Here is a 21,222-nt window from a genome sequence, read left to right on the forward strand (position 1 = left end):
ATTCAGAGGTTTGACCAGAGCAAACCCACAGACTTTTCAGAGCGTAAAAGCTTCCTGAAGCTGCCAAACTGTCATGGTTAGGAACTGCGGCAGCCCCAAAAAGCTGCAGGCCTGGTCTGAGTGAAGAAGGCAACTGCGTTAGACAGCCCTTTCCGTTCCTCTTCTAGGGGTACTTCCACTTCAGCGTCTCCTCACAGCCTGTTCCAAAAAGCTTACTAGCTTCCAGGAAGTAAAAACCTTCAGGTCACATCCCAGTTCCCCCAAAAAGTGCACCCAACACCATACTGAGTCGTCCCCTGTAATTCTTTATTAGAATCATGGATGAATATATTTTAAATCAATCTAAAAAAAATAATGAATCAAAGTACAGTACATGCATAAAATACAAAGTAATTTACAAACAGATCAAAATAGCATCTTCAGAACTAATACTAGGAGGAGAAATGGATTAAAAAAAAAACAAGTGACCGACTACAGCAATGCCTTCCGTGTGCCTTACACATCATGAGCACCGCAAGACAGAAAGGTTGGGTACGAAACGCAGCTGGTAGTGCCTATCCAGATTTGGATGTTCCAAGTGGGTCATATCAGAGTTTGAGAAACGTCCCCTACAATCAATTACTTCCCTGCAATTGTATAAACAACTGCAGGCATTTATACAACAAACAGTTCTTTTAAATACTGTAGAAATTCAGTGCCTATAGCCCCCAAATCTCAATATTAATGACATGTTTGGGAATAGCACGTACTGAGCGATACGCAGTGGTTTCAGAGTGCAGTGACAGAAGGCACAGTTCCTGTATCCCTGAACGAGCTAATCGAACAGATGATTTGTACTGAGTGACAGACCACAGAGGGAACGCATCCAGTAAGAAAACTACTCCAGATGTTTTTGTTAAAGAACATATACCAAACTGGAATAATTTAAAAATACCGGATGAAAGAGAACTGAAAACTAAGACCAGGTTGTGGAAGTTGTTGATTCATCAACTCAAGCATTTGGATATATTAATATACATGGCATGTATTAATAAATGTGATATGTAATACGTGACAACACCCTTCAAGTCTGTGTGCCATGAAAGGAAAAAAGGCAACCTCAAATCCTGATACCACCAGCACTGTGGAGGCCCAGTCCCGGGCAGCACAAAAACACGCTGCCAGTTCCAGTGTTGGTGACCCTTCATCAGTTACGCAGCTCGCGCTTTTGCTTTCTTCACAGGAGGCACCTCAGACGGAGTCCCACCGGCCTCTCCCGGCCAGCCTGCCAGCAGCTCTGCCTCACGTCACAACCTCCTCTGCAGCAGGTGCCAAACCACAAACGCTCATTCACAGGTAGCAAGAACCCTGCGGCTTGTTTGCAAGAAATTCGCTTTTCTCCCCCATAATATTCTACAAAAAAATCCTCAACTCGACAGTCTGAAGATGTAGCCAAAAACATTAACTTACATTAAAATTGCACTTCAGAGCAACGGGCATTCCATCAAGCTTTAGATGCAGTATACAACACCTTAAGACAAGGAAAGATTATCCTGCCCAGAGACATTTTCCTAGTTAACCTGACAGTAATTGTTTTGCGAGGAGCAGAATAACGTCTTCAAGTGCTCACTAAAGGTGTCTGTGCTCTGACTAGCGGGCATCATGTTGGAAAGAGATCAGTTCAGTTCCAAACAATTTACTGAACCAAAACCGACAAGGCGGTGTTGGGAAAATACTGCAGCCACACAGAAGCAACAGATTTATAAACACTGAAATCAAAGTGTTTAAGACATGGAGAAATTCAGAAGGAATAAGCAGTAACTAAACACAAGAAAGTAACCACGAAAATTACAAATATATTTAAATCTTGGACCTGGGGAATATACACAGCCTTTTAGGAAAGAATGAACAATTCTATATATTCTGACAGCACTGCATCTTTGGTTTGTTTTCAGTGGTTGGAGGGACGTGAATGGGAACCACGTTGTTGCTTGGAGACATATCGTTTTCATGTCTGTCGGACATTTGCTTCTGGGAAACAATACGATAGATCTCTGGAAGATGAGAAAGAGCTAGTCATTACGCGTACACCAGCGACATACCATCAGAAAGTTAAGTCTGGGGGAAACCAGGCATAAAATGTATGAAGATTTCCCATAGTTCTGGAAATATATAGGTAATGCGCAGAAGTGTTCACAAGAAGTCCAATTGTGATGCTTTCTATATTCAGAAAATGTATATTTTTGCAAAAGAAATTAATTTTTTTAACAACTGTTTTACTCCCCCTGACATAAGAGTAAATGGCAGAATTCACCAATTTTTTTGCTAGGAATCAGAAACTATGTACCCCATCAATTCCTTCTGATGGTTCCTACAGCTCTGCGGACAGTGGCTGCATGTTTGCTGATGTATCCGCAGACAACAGCGGGATTAAAAAGAAACACTCAAAATTTTTATCTCTGATAGGACTGCGAGGGCACTTTCTTCTCTCTCAGCCTGCCTATCACGTACAATAGCTCGTCTACCATCCAAGCGGTTTTAAATCTTCAGAAGAGGTTGACTGGGGCCCAAAAGAGGAGACCTGGCCCCAAAAGAGGCCCCTTAAGCAGGACACAAGCCCTTTACTATAGTCACTGTGTCAGCGCAGCTAAACTTCAAAACTACAGAGAAGAAATATGGACTCCAGACAAGGAAATTCCAGCATAAATTGGAGAGCACGGGTTCAACTCCTGTGCCCCTCCCAGCACGCTGCCAAGTGGGGAACGCTGCAGACCTGCCCTGAAAGCCTTGCCCAGTTTCCTGGGACTTGTCAGTGGCCGATGGCGTGTGCTGTGCATGAACTCAGAGTAGCTACAAGAGCACCTACTTCAGCTGCACAGAAGAAAGAGTACAGCATGTGTAGCGCTTCACCCCCAGAAAGGAAATAAAGGATACCAAAAATAGAACATGGGGAACTCGGTTGCAAATTTGAGTTTTAAACCATTAAAGTTTAAAAAAAAAAAGCTTGCTAAACCTTAGTTTAACAAAAAGTTTGAAAGCGTTTCAGATTCAGCGGAAAGCCAACATGAAATGACATCACATCTTCTACTTCGCACAACAGAAAAGCGTGCTGGCAACAAATAGGCTAAGGGAGTTGATGCCCACGCCCGATTTGCATGCTCCAGCTCACTGCCCTGCCGTAAGGGTTCAGATAAGCCCAGGCTGCAGAAGCCGAGGGTGTCTGCACTTCACTGCTCCTGCAGAGCAAGGCAGGGAAGAGCACAGCTCGCAAACAACTCTGGCAAAACGAAGCAAAGGTCCAAGTTCTTTTGGAAGCCTGAAGTCTCTTATCAGCTGGATAATGACTGTCCAAACACACACCTCGCCTGACCCCAAACCAAGACACGTCTTTTCCACCAGAAATTTGTCATTAGTGAGTAGCCTTTGTTCAGAATTTTAATGAGCTGTTGCTTAGCGCACATCCTGACATCATTTCAGTACTGGAAATTGAGCAACCTTGTGCAGAGAGGTCCTCTTTGCTGCCAAGGGCTGATCACACAGCTAGGCACCTGCTTTTACGACAATGGGAAGAGATGGCATTGAGGAGTTAGAAAGGGTCCCTGACAAACAAGGCTTGAAAACCTTGCCCTTGATGCAACAAGCCTGCACTGATTTAAGCTGCCAACACAAACAGAGGCCAAGTGCTCCCCACGAAGAGTAAGAGCAGGGCTGCACGCATCCACAGGACTGCTGGCAAAATAAAAATCTCTCATGTAGATACTGTGCTGTATCTATGGACTGTACAAGTGACATCAATCTTTGCAAGTGGCGCTTTGAAAGAATCTGCCTGTTGGGCCTCCAAACTGATAGCTCAGACTCAGATAGGGATAAGCTGTTCAGAAAACTTCATTTTACATAGGCATTCAGTTACAGACCAAGTCACTGCGGCAACCAAACAAGAGCTGGACACGTAAAAGGATTTTCTGATTTCACCCTTTCTCGAGTTCACTCTTCTTTCCAACAGTCTTACACATAAATAACTTCACAAGTTAAGTGAATCCCACAAAATCAGATCTTTAAAGCCACCTGCAACCCCATGTGGGAATTTGCAGATAAAGATCAGCCTCGCCCTGTGGCAGGCCACTCTGTTCAGCAGAGCGCCTGTGTGCGGAGGTGGGAGGAGCACAGCTGGAAGAGATCTCTGCATTCCTCGGGACAAGTTCTCTGCTCCACTACCCTGCCCCAGATCAGGGTAGACAGCCAGTTTATCTCCAAGTGCAGAACGCTGCCCGTTCCTATTCAAGAGGAGAAGGCTCTTGCCACCTCCGTCACTGGAAACTCTCTATAGTAGCACCTTTGGCAGCAGCAATTCTCAAGTTTTCCCAGAGAACTTCCTGAACAAGTTCGTACTACTCCCTAACACGAGCTGTCGCACACTTCCTCCACCCTGTAAGCAAGGACTTGCTACAGGGTGCCCTCTATATAACACCTCCATCTTCCAGCAAAGATCTTTAGTAAGCCCTGAAGCCTTAAAAACAATCTTGCAGCACAGATTTCTCTGCTGATAAAGGGTCTATCCCTTCCGACTCTAGGAATATATTTCCATGACCCCCACTTCCACAGCCTCCCCAGCAATCCCACAAGGACATTTAGCAGCTGTGCTGCTCGAATCACCTTGCATCAGCCCCAGGTTTGTTGCTCACTGCCACTTCTCTCTCCTCTGCAGCGCAAACCCTTGTGCAGCCACGGCGTACTGCCCTAGATGAAAGTCTAAATGGCTAAAACCCGCCTTTCCCTGGATCAGCTGCACACTCTTTCACCACACACAGCGGTGCTGGCGTGAAAGGGGAGGTGGGAACAGCTTAAACCTGCTCTCACCAGAACAAAATGCCCAGCGGCAAAGCCTATGCTGAAACTGGTCTGCACCGAGGAATGCCAGGCTAATGAAGACATGCGCTTTTTAATGAAGACGCTACACTTTATGCTCTGTTCAGTAACTGAATGAGACCTTATTAAGAGCACATTCAGCAAACTGCATCACTGCATAATTGGTAACCGCGTGAGACAGGCCTTGCACTGTAAGCGGGCTGGGAAAAAGTGACACTGCTGCCTAGGAGGAGCTCGCCCAGTCCTTGTCTGCTCAGCCTGCACTAATGTTTCATTCATTTTCAGGTGTACAGAGCTAACAAAAGAGGAAATCCCTAGAATTTTTGACGTTAACGCTCTGTGATGTTGTCTCCTTGGAGATAGGATTCCTTAGAGATGAAACCGCAGCAGAATGCGGTACGGGAACAGAGACGGCACAGAGCCGGGCAGGGAATGGAGGCAGACTCCAGTTTACTTTAAGGATGCTTTATCCTGCTGTGAATGCTCAGAGTGGATAGGATTATAATACCAACCTCTCCTATTTGCCAGATGATACAAAGCAGCTTTATGTGCACAACAATCAGCCCTTGTAGTCGAGACATCTTGCAACAGAAGAATTTGGATAGGGACCATTACTCTGAGCCACAGAAGGAAAAGGTCCCCAAAACGTCATCTGGTATCCACAGGAGGACAGGAAGCCCACTAGATGTAAGATATACCCCCCTCTAAAAGTCCTCTACGATATAGGGAGAGGAAAGAAAAGCTTTCTCCCCCTTCTTCCACCTGTAAGAGCAGCAGATCACATACTCACTTAGGCTGTGCTAACTATAATGCATTCGTATTTCCCACGCCCAAAGCCATCTATTCAAAGCGGCTTAATCTGAGAATCTCGGTGTGGAGCAGCTTAACATGGACCTTGCTACACCTCCAAGGGAAGTATTCTTACAAGTTTCCAACACTCTCCCAACCAGACCAGCTTCAGTAGGGCTGGAGAAGAAAAGAGTTTTGCTACAGACCTTAGCCATGACACCTTGTTCAGGGGAGATCTAAGCAGCTGTGTGAAAAGCATCGGGAGCAGCCTGGGATGTCTCTGCGGTGCAGTTCCCAGCACTGCAAATACTGGCAGAGCTGGTGCAGCAGCATGCCCTGCCCCTTCTTCTGTCAGCCACCTCTGCTCGCGGCCTGTGGCAAAGCCTGTTGGCTTTACCAACTTCCTTCTTCAAAGGACAGCGAGCGTTCCACCCGCAGGTACTATGCTTGGAGGCAGCCTTGCCAAATACAGACTATCCATGATTCTGCAGGGTCACTCTGAAAACCACATTCCTCAGATGACTGCTCCCCTCTTTCCTTCAAAGCAAATCATTAACAGAAAAAGCCAGCTGTGAAGTGTTATCGAGAAGATATTTATTGGCAGAACATTCGTCCTTAGCATGCCAGTCACAGCCGAGATGGAGCCAACCTGCTGCTAATGCATTATTTACTTCATCTTTATCTCCCTGAAACAGGAGCTCCTGTCTGGAGTGAGCCACATGCCCACTAATCAGCAGAAGTGTTTCTTCCAGCACAGTTGAACCAGTCCCTCCTGAACAAGGATCCTGTCCGCATACCCAGGAGCTCTTTACCCAAAACATTGTCAGAGCAACATGCAGGGAACATTGACGTTTGTGGAAAAGCAGCAGCCTCAACAATCTGTCAGAGTCCACCAAGGGCAAGTTTTAATCGCATGTTCTCCTATTACAGACTGCTCTCCCTTACAGAAAAATTAAACTAGGAAAAAAAAAAATCAAACCTTCGTGAATTAGAATCCAAAATAACTTCTGGAATAAAAGGTACTGTCGGAAGCATGCGAGGAGAGATAAAGAAACAGCCTAGCCTGTGCCCAAGAGGTGAACTGCTTCCCCATGGCAACAGCAGTATATCATCCGAGTGTCACACAGCTTGTGGAAGTGAGGCAGCAGCCCAGGGCGTGCAGCAAGCTTTCCACCTCTTCAGCTGTCACTGTTAGAGAACAGAACGGCCCAACAGGAGATGGGGGCAGTTAGGTGACCAGGTTATATTGGCTATGACAGCCTGACAGCCACCTTGGGAGGGGATAAACAATGTCTGATATATTTCCAGTTCTGTTTTATTAGTGCAGGTGCTGAATGAGAATGAAAGTTAATTAACTAACCTTCATCTGAGAGCCCTGATCCTCTCTGAAAACTGGAAGAGCAAGCAGCAAGGCCATTTGTTCTACATGACACACAGAACATTTGGCCAGAATCTGACCTCGAAGTTCAGCCTAGGTGCTACTGAGAGGAGAGGGGCTACCAAGGACACATGCATAAAGGAAGAAGCTTCAGCTACAAGCAAGCAATAAAAATGTCTTTCTCCTGAAAACTCCATGCCCAAATTCACAAGCATTTTTGACAGGACTGCCTTTAGGCAGGTGAAGAAAACAGGAAATCCAGCAGGCATCCCAGATAGCATCGCATTCAGCCACTCCTTAGCCATCCACCCTCTGATGGCATTAGTAGTTAGTCATGTAGGGAGTAAAGGTAAAAGATAACATAACTTCTCTCCTCTTCTCTTTTTTTTTTTTTTTTTTTAATTTGTGCAAGGTTGAATTACAATCAAATGACTGCACTGAAGTTAAAAGGGAACCACATGGTTCGGCTGAAGAGGAAACTAACTCAAGTTCTAGTCCCAGCATTGCGTGAAGCAGCGAGATGACAAGCATCCCTATGCACTGTTGATCCATCTAGCATGGACGCACTTACTTTTTTGCTATTATGTGGACAGGAACACTACCGCTTAGGAACCCACTGTAAAAAACACAACAGAACCAGAACCCATCAGCAGCCTCTTACAACTAAGGATAACACAGGCAGATAATACTCCACAACTCACTCTCTCCACTGCTAGGGTGTTCATAAATCATTTCAAACAACTCAAGAAAATACTACAGAATTTATACTTTCATTACAGTAAACAACTTCCTGGCTGCCTCCTCATCTGCATGTTCCAGTACGGCTAACAAGTCCTTTTTGGTGTGTTTTTAAAAGAATGTCTAAATTAACTGGCAAAAAGAAAAAAAAAAATCAAAACTAACTAGGTGCCAATGTCACAGCAATGAGATCTGATTAACAGACACACATAGTTTAGAAGTGGGGCCACTGTGCATACCAAGCAGATCATGTAACCTGGCACATGCTACATTGGGATGGAGGGAGTTTAAGTTTGCAACTGGGAAATGTGTTGGAGGCACTTGGAGAAAACAGAGACACTCCTTGGTGCACCTACAACAGAGAGACATACCAAAACAGAGGTATGTTTTGAAGACCCAGACTAGAGATTTGGAGAGGCATTTGCCAAAGCTGGGAATGATGAAAGCTCACAAACCACACACGCCACTGTTGTCCCACTATGCCCTGGCTACAGCTGACAGGGTACACAGCCACACGAAAGTCCCATGACAGCTAGTGATTTCCACACCAATTTGTGAATTCCTACCCTATCCTTTATAAGCCACACTTAAGTTAAGGTCCCCCACGTAGTTGTAGTTGAGTGTCTCAGACTCTTAGCAAGTTTTGCTTATCTAAGAAAGGGTTTAAAGAAAAAGGAAGTACTTTATCCACAGAGCATAAAAAATGCAGCACTCACTGCCATCACATGCTACAGATCCAAAAGTCCAGCCAGGACTATTAAATGCGATGACAGTGACTACCTTGCAGTTCAGGAGTCGCTCTGTCTCAGACTACCAGTATTGTTCAAAGGAAGGATCTCTACTCTTTCATCCATTTTCCCTTGGCAACTGCTATGGTCACAATTACAGATGGAAACAAACTACTTCTCCTTTGATAAACAATGGCTGTTTTAACTTGATGCTTGCATGAGACAATTCTCTCCCGTGGGCACTCGCTATACCATACACAAATGGGAAACTGAAACAAACTACACTGACTGGGAACCTGGGGCAGATCAAAGTGAACAAGGATTCATTCCTGAGTCCAAGGCTGGCCTTTCAACTGTGACACTTCGAAACTGGACTCCAAATGTTATGGCTGTGAAGAATGATTAAATACCAAAATTTTAAACACTTTATATGCAAAGAAATGCCTATTTACATCATATCTGTGCAGCCTTCTGCCCTTCTCCCTTGAAAAACAAAGCACTAGATGACTCACCTGTCAGAATAGTCTGGAAAGCTGCTTCCACATTTGTAGAGTCTAAAGCAGACGTCTCGATAAATGACAAACCATTCTTCTCTGTGTGGACAGAAATACTATAATTAGAGAGGTACATCACATATCTGTTTCCCATCTGGAAGAACTTCTGTACCAGATTATATTTGTGGTGTTCCTGATGAGACGCATGGGTATCAAGTATAAAAAGTTGTGGGTTTTTCCCCCTTACGTGATCTGAAAGCAACACCACCAACATTAGAATTTACACTCATCCTCAAGCACAGGGATCAGTCCAGTGCTGTGTTACTTTGAGGCACATCTTCCTGCATCACTGAAAATGAGAATTTGTGGCACTTTCAAGAATCATGAGGAAGCTTCCTGGATTTTCTTTAACCTCATCAAATCTCTCCATCTCCCACCTGCTGGTATGTCATCGGAGCTTATTAACAGGGCTAGCCCTATCAGGGGAGTGATAGTCCTCCACCTGCAGGCAGGGATCCTCACTGGCCATAAACTCTGCAAATGCAGCTACAGCAAGCCTTAATGTAAGAAACTCGGCTACACTCCTGGATGAAAGAAATCTGGCCTAAAACAAGGCAAGATTTACAGAAACTAGAGTTATTCTTCACAGGTCTTAATTATGTAACAAGAGTCAGAAAGCCGTCAGAAAAGTAATGAAAGTCTGTTCAGCCATGAGCATCTGCATAGGGCTCCAGATCGGTTGGTACAAAGAAGGCAATATACAGGTCCAAAGCTATCATCATCCAAGAAACGCAAACCTAAAGTCATAGGCACAGTTTCTGTGAGAAGAGCAATGCATAGGCAAGAATAAATCTGGTTTAAAATCTTCAAGTGCCTCTGGCTGATTCTTGAAACCGCATCAGCATGCATGTTCTACAAGGCTTCCTTTTTGCCTGAATTAAAGAGGCCAACACCAGTATGTGACACTGAAGAACATCACCAGCAGCACTCTTTCTTCCTACCATCACACTTGTGTATCTAAGACCGGGTAGGCAGATCCCCAGTTAGCATTAGGAAATTATTTTGAGTTCACCAACCTGCAAAAGCTCTGGCCTCATCTGTAGGGACTGCTCTCAGGTGGCGCAAGTCACTCTTGTTTCCCACAAGCATGATTACAATATTGCTGTCAGCATGGTCTCTCAGCTCTTTCAACCACCGCTCTACATTCTCGTAAGTAAGGTGCTTAGCAATGTCATACACCAATAATGCCCCTACAGCTCCGCGATAGTACCTGTGGGTAAAGAGACATGTTAGAGAACCAGCATGAAACATCATGATTAAAAGTGACAAGCCACTGTGCAATAATGGGAAATAGCTATTACTAAGACAGCTATACAAAAAAATCCCCAGAAGCAGGCTACGTGGGACCTGAAGCAGTGAAGCAGAGCATCCCGACTAGGGTTATGCCACAGGACCACCAGAGCAGCCAGAACAGCTCAGAGTCTAGGGGGTAAGCCAAGCCCCACGCTTGTGGAGAGAACCCTGCATCCCAAAAATGAAGCTCTGGAATCCGTGGGGAGCTACTTCAACCTCTGACCCACTCCTAAAAAGTCTCCCCCACCCATCACTGTGGGTGCAGTACGGGCACAGCCCACAGTGATAGAGAGACTTCAGAATGACTCACTGGATCATAAAAATGTCAACCTGATCTATTCCCTTTACAAAAGGCCACAGCTGGTCTCCTTTCAGACCAGGGAGAGGCACAGTAACACATTCAAAAACAAGCTGTGTTCTCCCACCCCACAATTACCTCCAGCTTTACTTAAATCCAGCTTTTGCTATGCTATTTTTTTCCATTTAAATAAGCGCACAAAGTGAGCAGTCTTTCCTTACTGCTACAGGAGGGTTTCTGGTCTTAGCTTACCACTGATAAAACCTCCATAAACACTGATACTACTTTATCCATCACTTGCATTGAAATGAGTGTCTCAAAGCTCTTGCATTCTAGGCTTGAAATGCCTCCAGTTACACATCATGAGAGCACTGAGAAGTAAATCAGTTTGTGTAGGGACACACTATATCAAGTTTCTGGACTGAATAATATTTAAGCTTCCTTCCCCCATAGGTTGTGGATATTACACGACAAAATACAAACACCCCGTTTCTGAGGAATCGGAAGGGCCCAAAATTACCCTCCTCAGCAAAAGTTTCTCTTCAGCCATACAAGCTATCACTTACGCTGATGTTATAGCTCGGTATCGCTCCTGCCCTGCTGTATCCCATATCTGAGCCTTTATTGTCTTCCCATCAACTTGAATGCTTCTTGTTGCAAACTCTACTCCAATGGTGCTTTTGCTTTCCAAGTTAAACTCATTGCGAGTGAATCGAGACAGAAGGTTACTCTTGCCTACTCCAGAGTCTCCAATAAGTACAACTACAAGACAAAAATGACATGAGAATCAGATTCCAGATGTAGATAATACATTGACAATCACCTACTATAAACATTTCTTTTCCAGAATGAAAGCATGAAGGAAAAGAATGGCAAAACCAGCACCCTTGTCATGCGTCTACTGTCCAAGTGTTGATATTTCTAGAGAACCAGCGCTGCCATATTCACCAGCGTTCTGAACAGACGTTAGACCCGACTTTTTCTTGTTACATTTCAGCCTCCTTTGCCCAACATGGAAGAACATTCCTCCTCCAGGAAGAATGTACATGGATGTCACTGCAAAAGTCAGGGACAGTTTGGATTTCACATCCTTGTAACAACACTAGAACTAAAAAAATGAAACAAAAACCCCACGCCACACAACTGAAATCTGAAGAAGTCCAAAACACAGGGCAGACAGCAGACTCTGCCTGCATTTTACACTTTTCATACCTTTGCAGAAGAGAGGTTCCCCACTGGGGCAGAAAAACTTGTGAATGGAAAAAAGAAGAAACAAACCGCCCAAAAAACACAAGACCACCATCACCCAGATGGACAGTTTAAAAATGTCAGATGAGCCACAGCATTCTGCCCTTCCGCAGTCCCTCACTGCTGCTGCGACTCCTGGCCACTTCAGGTCAGAGCCTGAAACTGCTCTAAAATGCTGCTGGGGTATCGCTGGGCCTCAGAATTAGACCCACCCTCCACTCCCCCTTCCCTGGCTCAGCCTGACTCATCACAGCACCAGTGCCAAGCAAACTAATTGGATGGATTCAGCTATGCTTGACAAGAGATTGACAGAAGGTTTAAAGTCCAGTTCCTACAGGAAGAAAAGCGTCACGAGGATTCGCTGCAATATCCTGTAATGCTGAGTCGAAAGGTGCAAGTTTAAGTGCAACTTAAAACTCACTACCAAGATACAGGCCACTGGATGAAAAACATTCACACCCCTGAGTCACAGCAACAGGAGCCTCTCAGGATGATCTTATGCCCTTAACGAAGATAAGGCACTGAACTAGTAACAGAGGGAAATGGAGGAAAAAGAGGACAAGTAAAATCCTTGAGAAGAATGGCTAATAACCTTGAAGTTCAGCAGTGAATCAAGGCCAGTCAAAGCAAAAGAGCGCATGCTCAGGTGACAAAAAGAAAAAGATGTTGTGGCTACGCTTGTTTTGAAAAAACAGAAATACTTGCTCAGTAACATACGTCATTTAACAGTTAAGACACTGCAACACAGTGTTAAAGATTCTGTGTGGTACAAGAGGAAGGAGTCCACCAAACACACTTCAATCTCATGAGAAACCCCCCACTGAGTCAGTCTAGCAGCGCAAATACTCCCACCTGCTGCTGCACCACACAGCAGCCCTCTGAACACCATCTTCTACTTAAATAATGCAAAACAATTCTGACAAATGGGATTTTTCTCTGACTGTCAGGGCAGAGCAGCACCTTTTAAACACCCTCCATAAAATGAAAACTGCAGCAAATGCTAGCTTCAAACATGGCCTTGTGGAGAACACTTCATCAAAACAAACATCTTTCCAGCTTCCTCTGCCAGCTGACTCAGCACACAGCCGGCCAAGCTACAGAAGTTGCATAAAGCACAGAGTGGCTCTGTTAACCACTTCTGTTTATAAAGATCACAAGTGCAGGTCGGTGGCAAGTACGTATGCTGAATGCAAATAGGATTCTGCTTTCCTACGTGACAGGTCAGCACTGTTCAGTGTCGGCTGCCCTGACACAGCTGAACAGCTTTGCTGGCACAGAAGATGCTAAACCATAATAAACTTAGTGCAGGGGACAGGGCACCTAATTGCATCATCACCACCTGGCAAACTGCCATAGCTTTCCTCTTTCATTGGCAAATAAACTCTTCAATACTATTTTGGCAGGTTTAGGCCACAGTTTTAGATGACATCATATTTGTATTCACTGGGACGTGTTACAAACAACAAACTCCTAGGAGGCAAAAGTTGTCAACTCCCTTTGCACACCTCAGTCCTGCTATCACCCAGCATTAGCTTTGGCAGCAGCCAAAAACTTCTCTAAATGAGGAAAGCAATCTACACACATAATCTCCTTTTCCTAACAGGTTGCATCATACACCTGTTAAGTATTCCCCTCAAACATATTTTCGTTGTTCAGTGCAGATTTCAAAGCATAGCTGTAAGTCATTTAACAATAGACTGATCATTTTAATTCCTCTGCCAGGTTTTTTTCCTTACCTTGTATGAATCCCATGCTGCTTACATTCGGAATGGTTTCTAGCACCAGATTAATATGTCCCAATTAAAAGGGGAAAATATTAGACTTTCCTCCTTGAAGTCAGCTATTTACTCTACTTAATTAGGCCACTGCAGTTCCTCTTGAACTTGGACACAAGAACAGCTTGCAATGTCAGCAGGCACCTGAGACTCCTCACACTTTCTGCATTTCTGCCAGTCTGAGCAAGTATCACTCTTTGAATACAATTATGAACTGAAACAGCTTTAACAGTCACTTAGATTGTATTATTAATTTTAATTTTGCTTTCCTTATCAAACCGCCTCATTTTGATATTTTATACTACACAGTGGTCCCACATATTGTATTCTTAGCATAGAAATACAGTAGGAATGACGCTGGATGGCCGAGTCCCACTCCAACTATCCCAGGCAAACAGTTTCTGGGAGGCAAATTACATTATCTAGTTCCATGTTAAAGCTAATTGTTCCTGCACACACACTTTTATTGGGCTTTTCTTCCAGAAACTTGCTCCTAATGGTTAGAAATTGCCTTCTAATTTTCAGAAGAAATTAGCGGTCAGCTGATGGTGGTGTTCATGTGCCAGCCTTGTCCATTAGCTTATTAGTTTCTTCTCCCAGTGGTGTTTACGCCAGGGTACTTACAGAAAGCAACCACATCTTCTCTTGGCTTTGTTCTACTAGCTAAATAAGCCAACTTCTCAAATGTTTCCTTATAAACAGACTGTCCATTTCCCCAAACATCTTCCCTACAAGTTTTTCAATTTCTTTTCCACACTGCGAGAAGAACTGCACACATCATTCTAAACGAGATCTCCCTGTGATGAATACAGGGATTTTAACATTTCCATCTCTACTAGGCATAGCTGGAGCTGGAATTACCTTTTCCTGACCATATCACCTTGATTGCTCAGTCTGCCTGTGATCAGACCTCATTGTTCTAGCTTTAAGTTGGCAAACATTTACTTTACCAAACCCCTATGAGTCCCCAGGCATAAAACCTTACATCCTGAATCCCACCTCATTTGACGACTGCAGTCCTCATCAGCACACAGCCCTTCCAGTCCTGTGCTCCAACTTTCTCCTGTACCACTCAACTTGCATCATCAGCAAATTCCTTTACTACATCAGTACTGGAAGGAGGAAGGTCTAGAGGTAACATTTAAACAAGTTCAGCCACAAGACCTATTCTTGAAAACCTCCATCAATAACCTTCTTTGGCCCAGGACTTCCCTTACAGGAGCAGCACCTTAGAAAGCTTCGCAATCAAGGGAGATTTGTATTGGCACACCCTGAAAGTCATGAAAGTGATCACCCCGCCCCAAGTGACTACTGCTAGGCAGGTCATGGTTTAGTGATGTGCCATTCAACACTTGCAACCATGTGCTTTAAATCAATGCATTTGACTACCTACAGCATTTATCACCCCAAAGCTTTAAGACAAGCATTTGATGGAGAGAAGGGGAAAAAAAAAAAGAGCATATGAAGTCCACACTACTGTATAAATTTCATTCTCTAAATTCAGTTTTATTTCTGTAGAAGACCAAAATAAGAATTCAATTTCCTAAGTTGCATGAAATCAATTTAGAGAACTACGTCAAGAAAGGATTATTAATTTTTCCAGCTCACTCACCCAATTTTTATTTCTGTTAAACCTCTAACTTAGTTGAAATTTTCAGAAAATACTTTAATTATCTCATTAAATATGTTAATGACAACCTAATCAGGTTGAAAATAGAAATTCCAGCATCACTAGCTTGTATTGCCTATGGTAAAAGTTATTACACAAGTCACATATTACACAGTTTAAAACAAGTACACCAGCACTAGGGAGTTACAATGTCTAAAAACACTCATCTCCACCTTGAGCTCTGCTATTAAGAGGCATATCAATAAAGAGCCCGGACACATCTTCATGACCTCCAGAAGAACCTGCTGATGAACACCTCTTCCTGCCCACTTCAGTTGGAGTTTAAAGGAAACGTGAATAAGATGACCTGATCCTACACCTGTAGCTGGTGATAAACCTTGCACCATCATGTCTTACATCAATTTCCCTCCTCACCTGTGCCTCCCTGTTTTATTCACCCATTTCCTGTCACAAAAAGAACTGGCGTCTCAAAGGCACTTTTGGGTGGGGGTTGTTTGCCATCTGTACATACAACACGTAACGCAGAGCTGGGCCTCCAACGCCTCTGTAGTAAAATGGCTAAGCAGGAGGTTTATTACGGCACAAAAGTGCCCCCACATCTAATGCAGTGAAGGCCCAGGGCTTGCGACCACCGTAGAAATCAATAGTGTCGTGCAACCGCTTTTCCCCACAAATTTTTCTAAACAAAACACACAAGAAAAAATTGTTTTCTAAAACCCAGACCAACAAGTTTGTTCAGTTTCAGAGCATTTCCTCAATATCAAAGGGAAAAGTTGGAGAAATGAATATGATGCAAAGTAGGAAGCAGATAGCTGAAACTGGAGTTTTTCCTAACGATAAGCTGGCTGACACCGCAAGTCAGGTCCATGTCCAGAAATGAGAAGTCTGACCCCACATCCAGAGTTCCAAATGGTCAAGATGCAGACATAATCCTCTCAAGCTTTGTCCACAGAAAGCACAGAAGACATCTTCTACAAGTGAGGGTTACTTTGATAACTACTCACCTACTGCAAGTACATTACTTTAATCAAAAAGAGTAAAAAGTTTCTGCATTTAAGCCAGGCTTAATTTGTTAAGTAATAAAGTAATATTCTTGTACCACCATTATATTTTCCTCCTATTAAAATTAGAGCAAGATTTCTACAAACTGGACTTCATAGATCTTGCATTTCCTGAAGTGCAGTGCTGGGAACAGCAGGCACTGCTCTCAACTAAACCCAAAAAGTATGGAAGAACACGAAGACGTGTAGCTGGACAAGAAGAATTTACCAGAAATTGTCTTTTTACAAGCTAGGCTTAGGCTTTAGCACATGCTGAAGTCTTGCAACTGAGTTAGGAGAGGGGTATTTTGTAACAGGTACCGTGATTTAATTGTACAGCGGCATAGGTGGGCTCAGCTTACACCCACCAGCAGAGTCAGGCAGACTGTGACATACAGCTGCTGTCAGTGGCTGACAGGACAAAAACACGAGGTCTTGCATAAACAGACACGTGGCCGTTTAACTCAAGAGTAGTAAAAGACAGCTAGACTAGACAGTATCACCCAGTTATTTTAAAGCAAATCAAACTCTGAACTCAGTCCCACCAACCTACCATGTCCCTTAAAGTTCATAAACCCAGAAGAACTGTCCTACTGGATTAAGTGTCCTTACAGACGAACACCCAGTCTGACTGTCAAGAACTGATGTCTGAAAAACGTCATGTGTAACAGAACAAACAGGCTAATCTTTGTCCTAGCAAGCCCTTGCATCTGCAAACAAGCAACACCTTCAGACTTGCCATTGTAACCATCACACTGAAACATGCCAACAGACATTTTTCTTCCTCTGTAAATTTGGGCAGTCTTTCAAACCCATTTATAGTATTTATGGCAAGGCACCACTCCAAAATTTGCATACACATTCTGTGAGTCTTTATGTCCTTTTGTTTCCGTCTGCTGCTCAGTAAAAGCAGCGTTACAGATATCCAGAGAAATTATGACAAACAATAGATATTTCCCTATTTGACCGTATCGCTTACTGTTTTAATTTTCATGAAGTTGTACATCACTTCAGTATAAGGGATATGAATCCATTAGGTCTCTCTTCTGATTATTTTGATGCCTTTCTCCATCTTTTTAATTCTACGATATCCCTTTCAAAACAGGTATGCCCCTCCTTCCTACATTTCCCCTCAATCCCCAAGATGCTCCTGTCTCAGATTCAAACATCGGCTTAGTGTTCCCACTGAGTTCTCATTTCTTTTTTCAAGAGTTTTTACCTACCTCTTGCCTTTTTGACCAGTGCCTGGTAAGGAGACACTCATTTCGGAGACCTACTCGCAATAATTTAAAGATCATTCCAGAGTGGTGACAGCTTGTTTAGAACTACCATCACTTTTGGGAAGTTACAAAAGTTTCCACAACTTGTATTACTCTGCATTTGTTATGTTATTTCAGCTGCCACATTAATCCCAGTTATGTGACATTGCATCAACTTCCCACAGTCTACTTCAGCTTTGCAAAATCTGAATCACTCATCTTCACAACACCATTTTCAAAGCGTTCCCTGCACTCCCAACAGCTTCTATAAACTCGTCTGAACAGAAAAAGCTTTAGGAAGGGCAATCAATTAAACTAGTTTTGAACTTTTCTATATAACTGGATCCCAACTTAATTATTTCCCAGTTACATAAGGAAGCAGGTCTAACAAAAGACAGGACCTCTCCCAACAAACTCTGCATCACTGATATTTCCAGGCCTTCCCAGCTAAAACATTAATTATAAGCATACTGACAGAATTGTATAAACAAGTAAAAGTAATGCAATGGTTTTGATAACCTGTACACATAAGTACGTAAAATAAGATTGCTTATGCGATTAAACTAGTGGTCAGCAAGGCCCTTGCCAATGCTGCAAGCTGAGAAAAGAGGCTCTCTTGGTACTTCTCGATTTGATTTCAATAGCAATAGAGATGACTGGTTTATAGTTAGAAACAATGCCCTTTCCTCACGGCAATTGGATAAAACAGGCAACAAAAAAAATGTAATTCCTCAAAGTTATTACAGGAGCTTAAGGGTACAGAAGAAAACCACTGATGTTTTCCTTTACCTAAGTTTCATGATGACAAGCACTGGATCTCTCACCATCACAACGTAACAAGCAATACTCTAAATCCTAAATTCAAATTTACAATACCATATTGCAATAAACAGCTATTTTTTACAATACTTTGCTTGCTTTTGCAGTAGGATTTAAAAGATTGGATAGTCAACTTCAAAACATCAGCATTTCTTACGTGTTTCACAGCGTGCTTTATGAACCTGTACAGCAGGCTGCTATTTTACTCTGCAGGGAGTGAAAACTGAGCATTTAACTACAACCTGCAACATTTTAACCCAACTCGCTGCTGTAGGACTGACTGGAGGGGCAGCAGTCCTGCAAAAGGAGGTATTCCTGCCCTTCTCTGCTGGGTGCCGTATGAGGTGCCAGGACAGGGCACTGGGTGTGAAACAGCAGTTACATTCACCTCTCGTGAAGGGCTCAGAATACAGAAGGCAGCAAATAATACGACTTCATTAAATTAGCCGCATCATCTACCAAAGCTGAGCGTGTAACTCGTTTACTTTACAGTCCTATATAATAGCTGGAAAAGGAAGTAGCCCTTACCAACCTTGGGCATCCTCACTAATGCTCTTTGCTCGCCATCCCAGCAGGCCGGCCGCCGCCTCAGCCCGCTCACGGAGCTGGAGCCTCAGACAAGCCGCAGACACGCCAGATCACGCTATAAAAACCAGCCCAAATTTGACATTTCGGGGCGAGGGCGCGACCAGTGCCCGCTGCGCTCTGGGGCAGGCAGCGACGCCCAGCACACCCCGGCGATCAACCTCCAGAAACATCCGAGCAGGGCTCAGCGTACCGGAGGAGGCCTGCTCGGGCGGCCGCGCTAGGGGAGCGGCAACCGGGACCCGCCTGTGGGCCCGGGCACCTCTCCCTCTCCCTTCCCCAGGGCTGCGAGGGAAGCGGCGGCGGGGCGGAGGCCGGCTGAGGCGGCGAGGAGCGCCCCCCCCCCCCCCCCCCCCCGTGAGGAGGCCGCCCCCCGCCCCCAAGGCCGGGACCCCCGCCGGAAGGTGACCCCTCCGGTTGCCATGGGGACGAGGCGGCGCCGCCGTTACCTTTGAAGAGATAGTCGTACTCGTCGTCGCGGGTGCCCATGGTGGGGTGCGCCGAGGCCGAGGACTGGGAGCGGGAGCCGGACCCCTCCCTGCAGCCGCCGCAGCGCTTCCGCCCTCCGCGCTCTGCCCGCCCAGGGACAGGTGCTTCCGGGGCACCGCAGCGGCGGCGTATAACTCCTTCCGGGGGCAGAGCCGCCCGCCCCGCCCATCCCGGCCTTAAAGGGACGGCGCCGCGGGCGTGGGCGGGGTGGGGCGGGTGGTCCGCCCGGCCCCCGGAGCCCGCACAGGCGCCTCGCGTCGCCCACGCGGCGGTCACGGCCGCGGGGACGGGCTGCGGCGGGAGCGCGGGGGGCGGCGGGGAAGGGACTAGTGCGGGGCGGGAGGAGGTGCTGGCAGCGCGGTTCCATGGTGTAATGGTTAGCACTCTGGACTCTGAATCCAGCGATCCGAGTTCAAATCTCGGTGGAACCTGACACTTTTCCTCCCTCCCCTCTTTTTTTTTTTCGATCTTTTCTGCCCAAATTATGGCCAGACATGCTCCTCGCTCCCCGCCCCGGGCTCCCTCACGCACAGGGGTGTAGCAGCCACACCTCGCCTCTTCGCTTGGCCACCAGCCCTATCCCCACCCACAGCATGGGTGCCCTCCTCCCACCTACGTGGGCAAGTGATGGCCTCCACCCCGGAGCTGCCCACGACTACGGTGGAGTTTGGGGTGGGCTGGCAGGAACCCCCTGGGTCTCACAGATCCGTCCTGTGAACCGGGCCCAGAGCAGCGTGCGAAGCCAATGGAGCTCATGGTGGAGGTGTCAGAGAAGCCAACGAGCTCTTCCAGCTCGTGGGGTGCAAAGAGGCCGCAAACATGGACCCCTTCCCCGCCGCCGCGCCGCTGCCCACCCCACTTCTCCCTTCCCAAAAGCCGGTCCCCCTCATCTGCCCCTGTGCCGTGGGAGACACCAGCTTTGTCATCGGCTTCTGTTGGCGCAGGCTTGAGACCTAAATAGAAGAGGATAAAAATAGCGCTTGTGTCCAAATGATTAAGCCAAAGCCCTTAAAACTGCTCTTTTCCCACCAGCTTGCCATTAGCAGCAGCAGTAAATTCGCCATCTCTGCAATCGGCAGCTGTGTTATGATTTCTGTGCGTGGAAAGTAACCCCCGGGCATCGGCGGCAACGCTGTGCATCAGTTACCGTCTGCTGGAACGATAACGAACCACAGCGTGATCCTCTGCGTTTAAAAATAAATAGTTGAGGCTGCCTCAGAGCTTCTGAGCGGAGAAAGCAAAGCACTAATAACAAAGACACGCGATGTGTGACCGTGATGTGTCACACCACAGGAGTTCGGCGCTGCCGGCAGAGGCTCTCCGGCAGCACACGGGTGAGGTCGGAGCATGGAGGTCTGGGCTCACACCACGTCCTGCCGCCAGCCTCCGGCCTGCCCGGGCAGATCGTGCACAAAACCCACCGAGCGCTCGGGGTGTCGCGTCCCCAGGACCCCGTTCCACGTCTCCCATGGAATAATTGCATGTGCCAGTTCCGTCAGGGCGTTGCGAGGCCAGACCTCGCAGGAGCAGAAAGCACTCCGGTAGCACAGCGAGGTCTGTAGGAGTCTGCGTTGTCTTCGGATTCATCCTTTTTAATCTCCAGATGAATCCAGAATACCCCAAATCTTGAGCCTGAAAATGCTGTCCCACTCCTGCCACTCGGAAGTTATCCTACTGCATTGAGTACTGCATTAAAATTGATAATGAATACTTGTATGTGTAGAGGCTGGGGTATATTTATAACTCTGTAGTTA

At 45.6% G+C, this 21,222-nt stretch overlaps 1 protein-coding gene and 1 non-coding gene across 10 annotated transcripts in view; one reads left to right on the top strand and one right to left on the bottom strand.

Annotated features, from left to right (window-relative positions):
• The window catches only part of RAB11A (RAB11A, member RAS oncogene family), a 38,898-nt gene extending 19,277 nt beyond the window's left edge, over window positions 1-19,621 (bottom strand). For 7 of the 9 annotated variants that reach the window (XR_012675186.1, XR_012675185.1, XR_012675187.1 and 4 more), the window contains exons 1-4: window positions 19,429-19,609; window positions 11,190-11,385; window positions 10,049-10,242; window positions 8,991-9,071 (exon numbers count right to left, since the gene is read on the bottom strand). Coding sequence is in view for 5 of the 9 variants with exons in the window: in XM_075159747.1 (XP_075015848.1) it covers window positions 8,991-9,071; window positions 10,049-10,242; window positions 11,190-11,385; window positions 19,429-19,468 (511 nt within the window). In the remaining 4 variants the exon portion in view is untranslated. Of the gene's footprint in view, window positions 1-285; window positions 2,034-8,990; window positions 9,072-10,048; window positions 10,243-11,189; window positions 11,386-19,428 lie in introns of those variants that run through there. The other 2 variants (XM_075159746.1, XR_012675188.1) reach the window with 2 other exon arrangements.
• A 206-nt stretch (window positions 19,622-19,827) lies between these two features.
• TRNAQ-CUG (transfer RNA glutamine (anticodon CUG)) lies at window positions 19,828-19,899 on the top strand. Its single transcript has one exon. It is a non-coding gene; the product is annotated as a tRNA-Gln (tRNA).
• The last annotated feature ends 1,323 nt before the right edge of the window (window positions 19,900-21,222 follow it).

Source organism: Calonectris borealis, chromosome 11 (genome assembly GCF_964195595.1).
Source record: "Calonectris borealis chromosome 11, bCalBor7.hap1.2, whole genome shotgun sequence".
In the NCBI taxonomy this organism is placed as follows: Eukaryota; Metazoa; Chordata; class Aves; order Procellariiformes; family Procellariidae; genus Calonectris; species Calonectris borealis.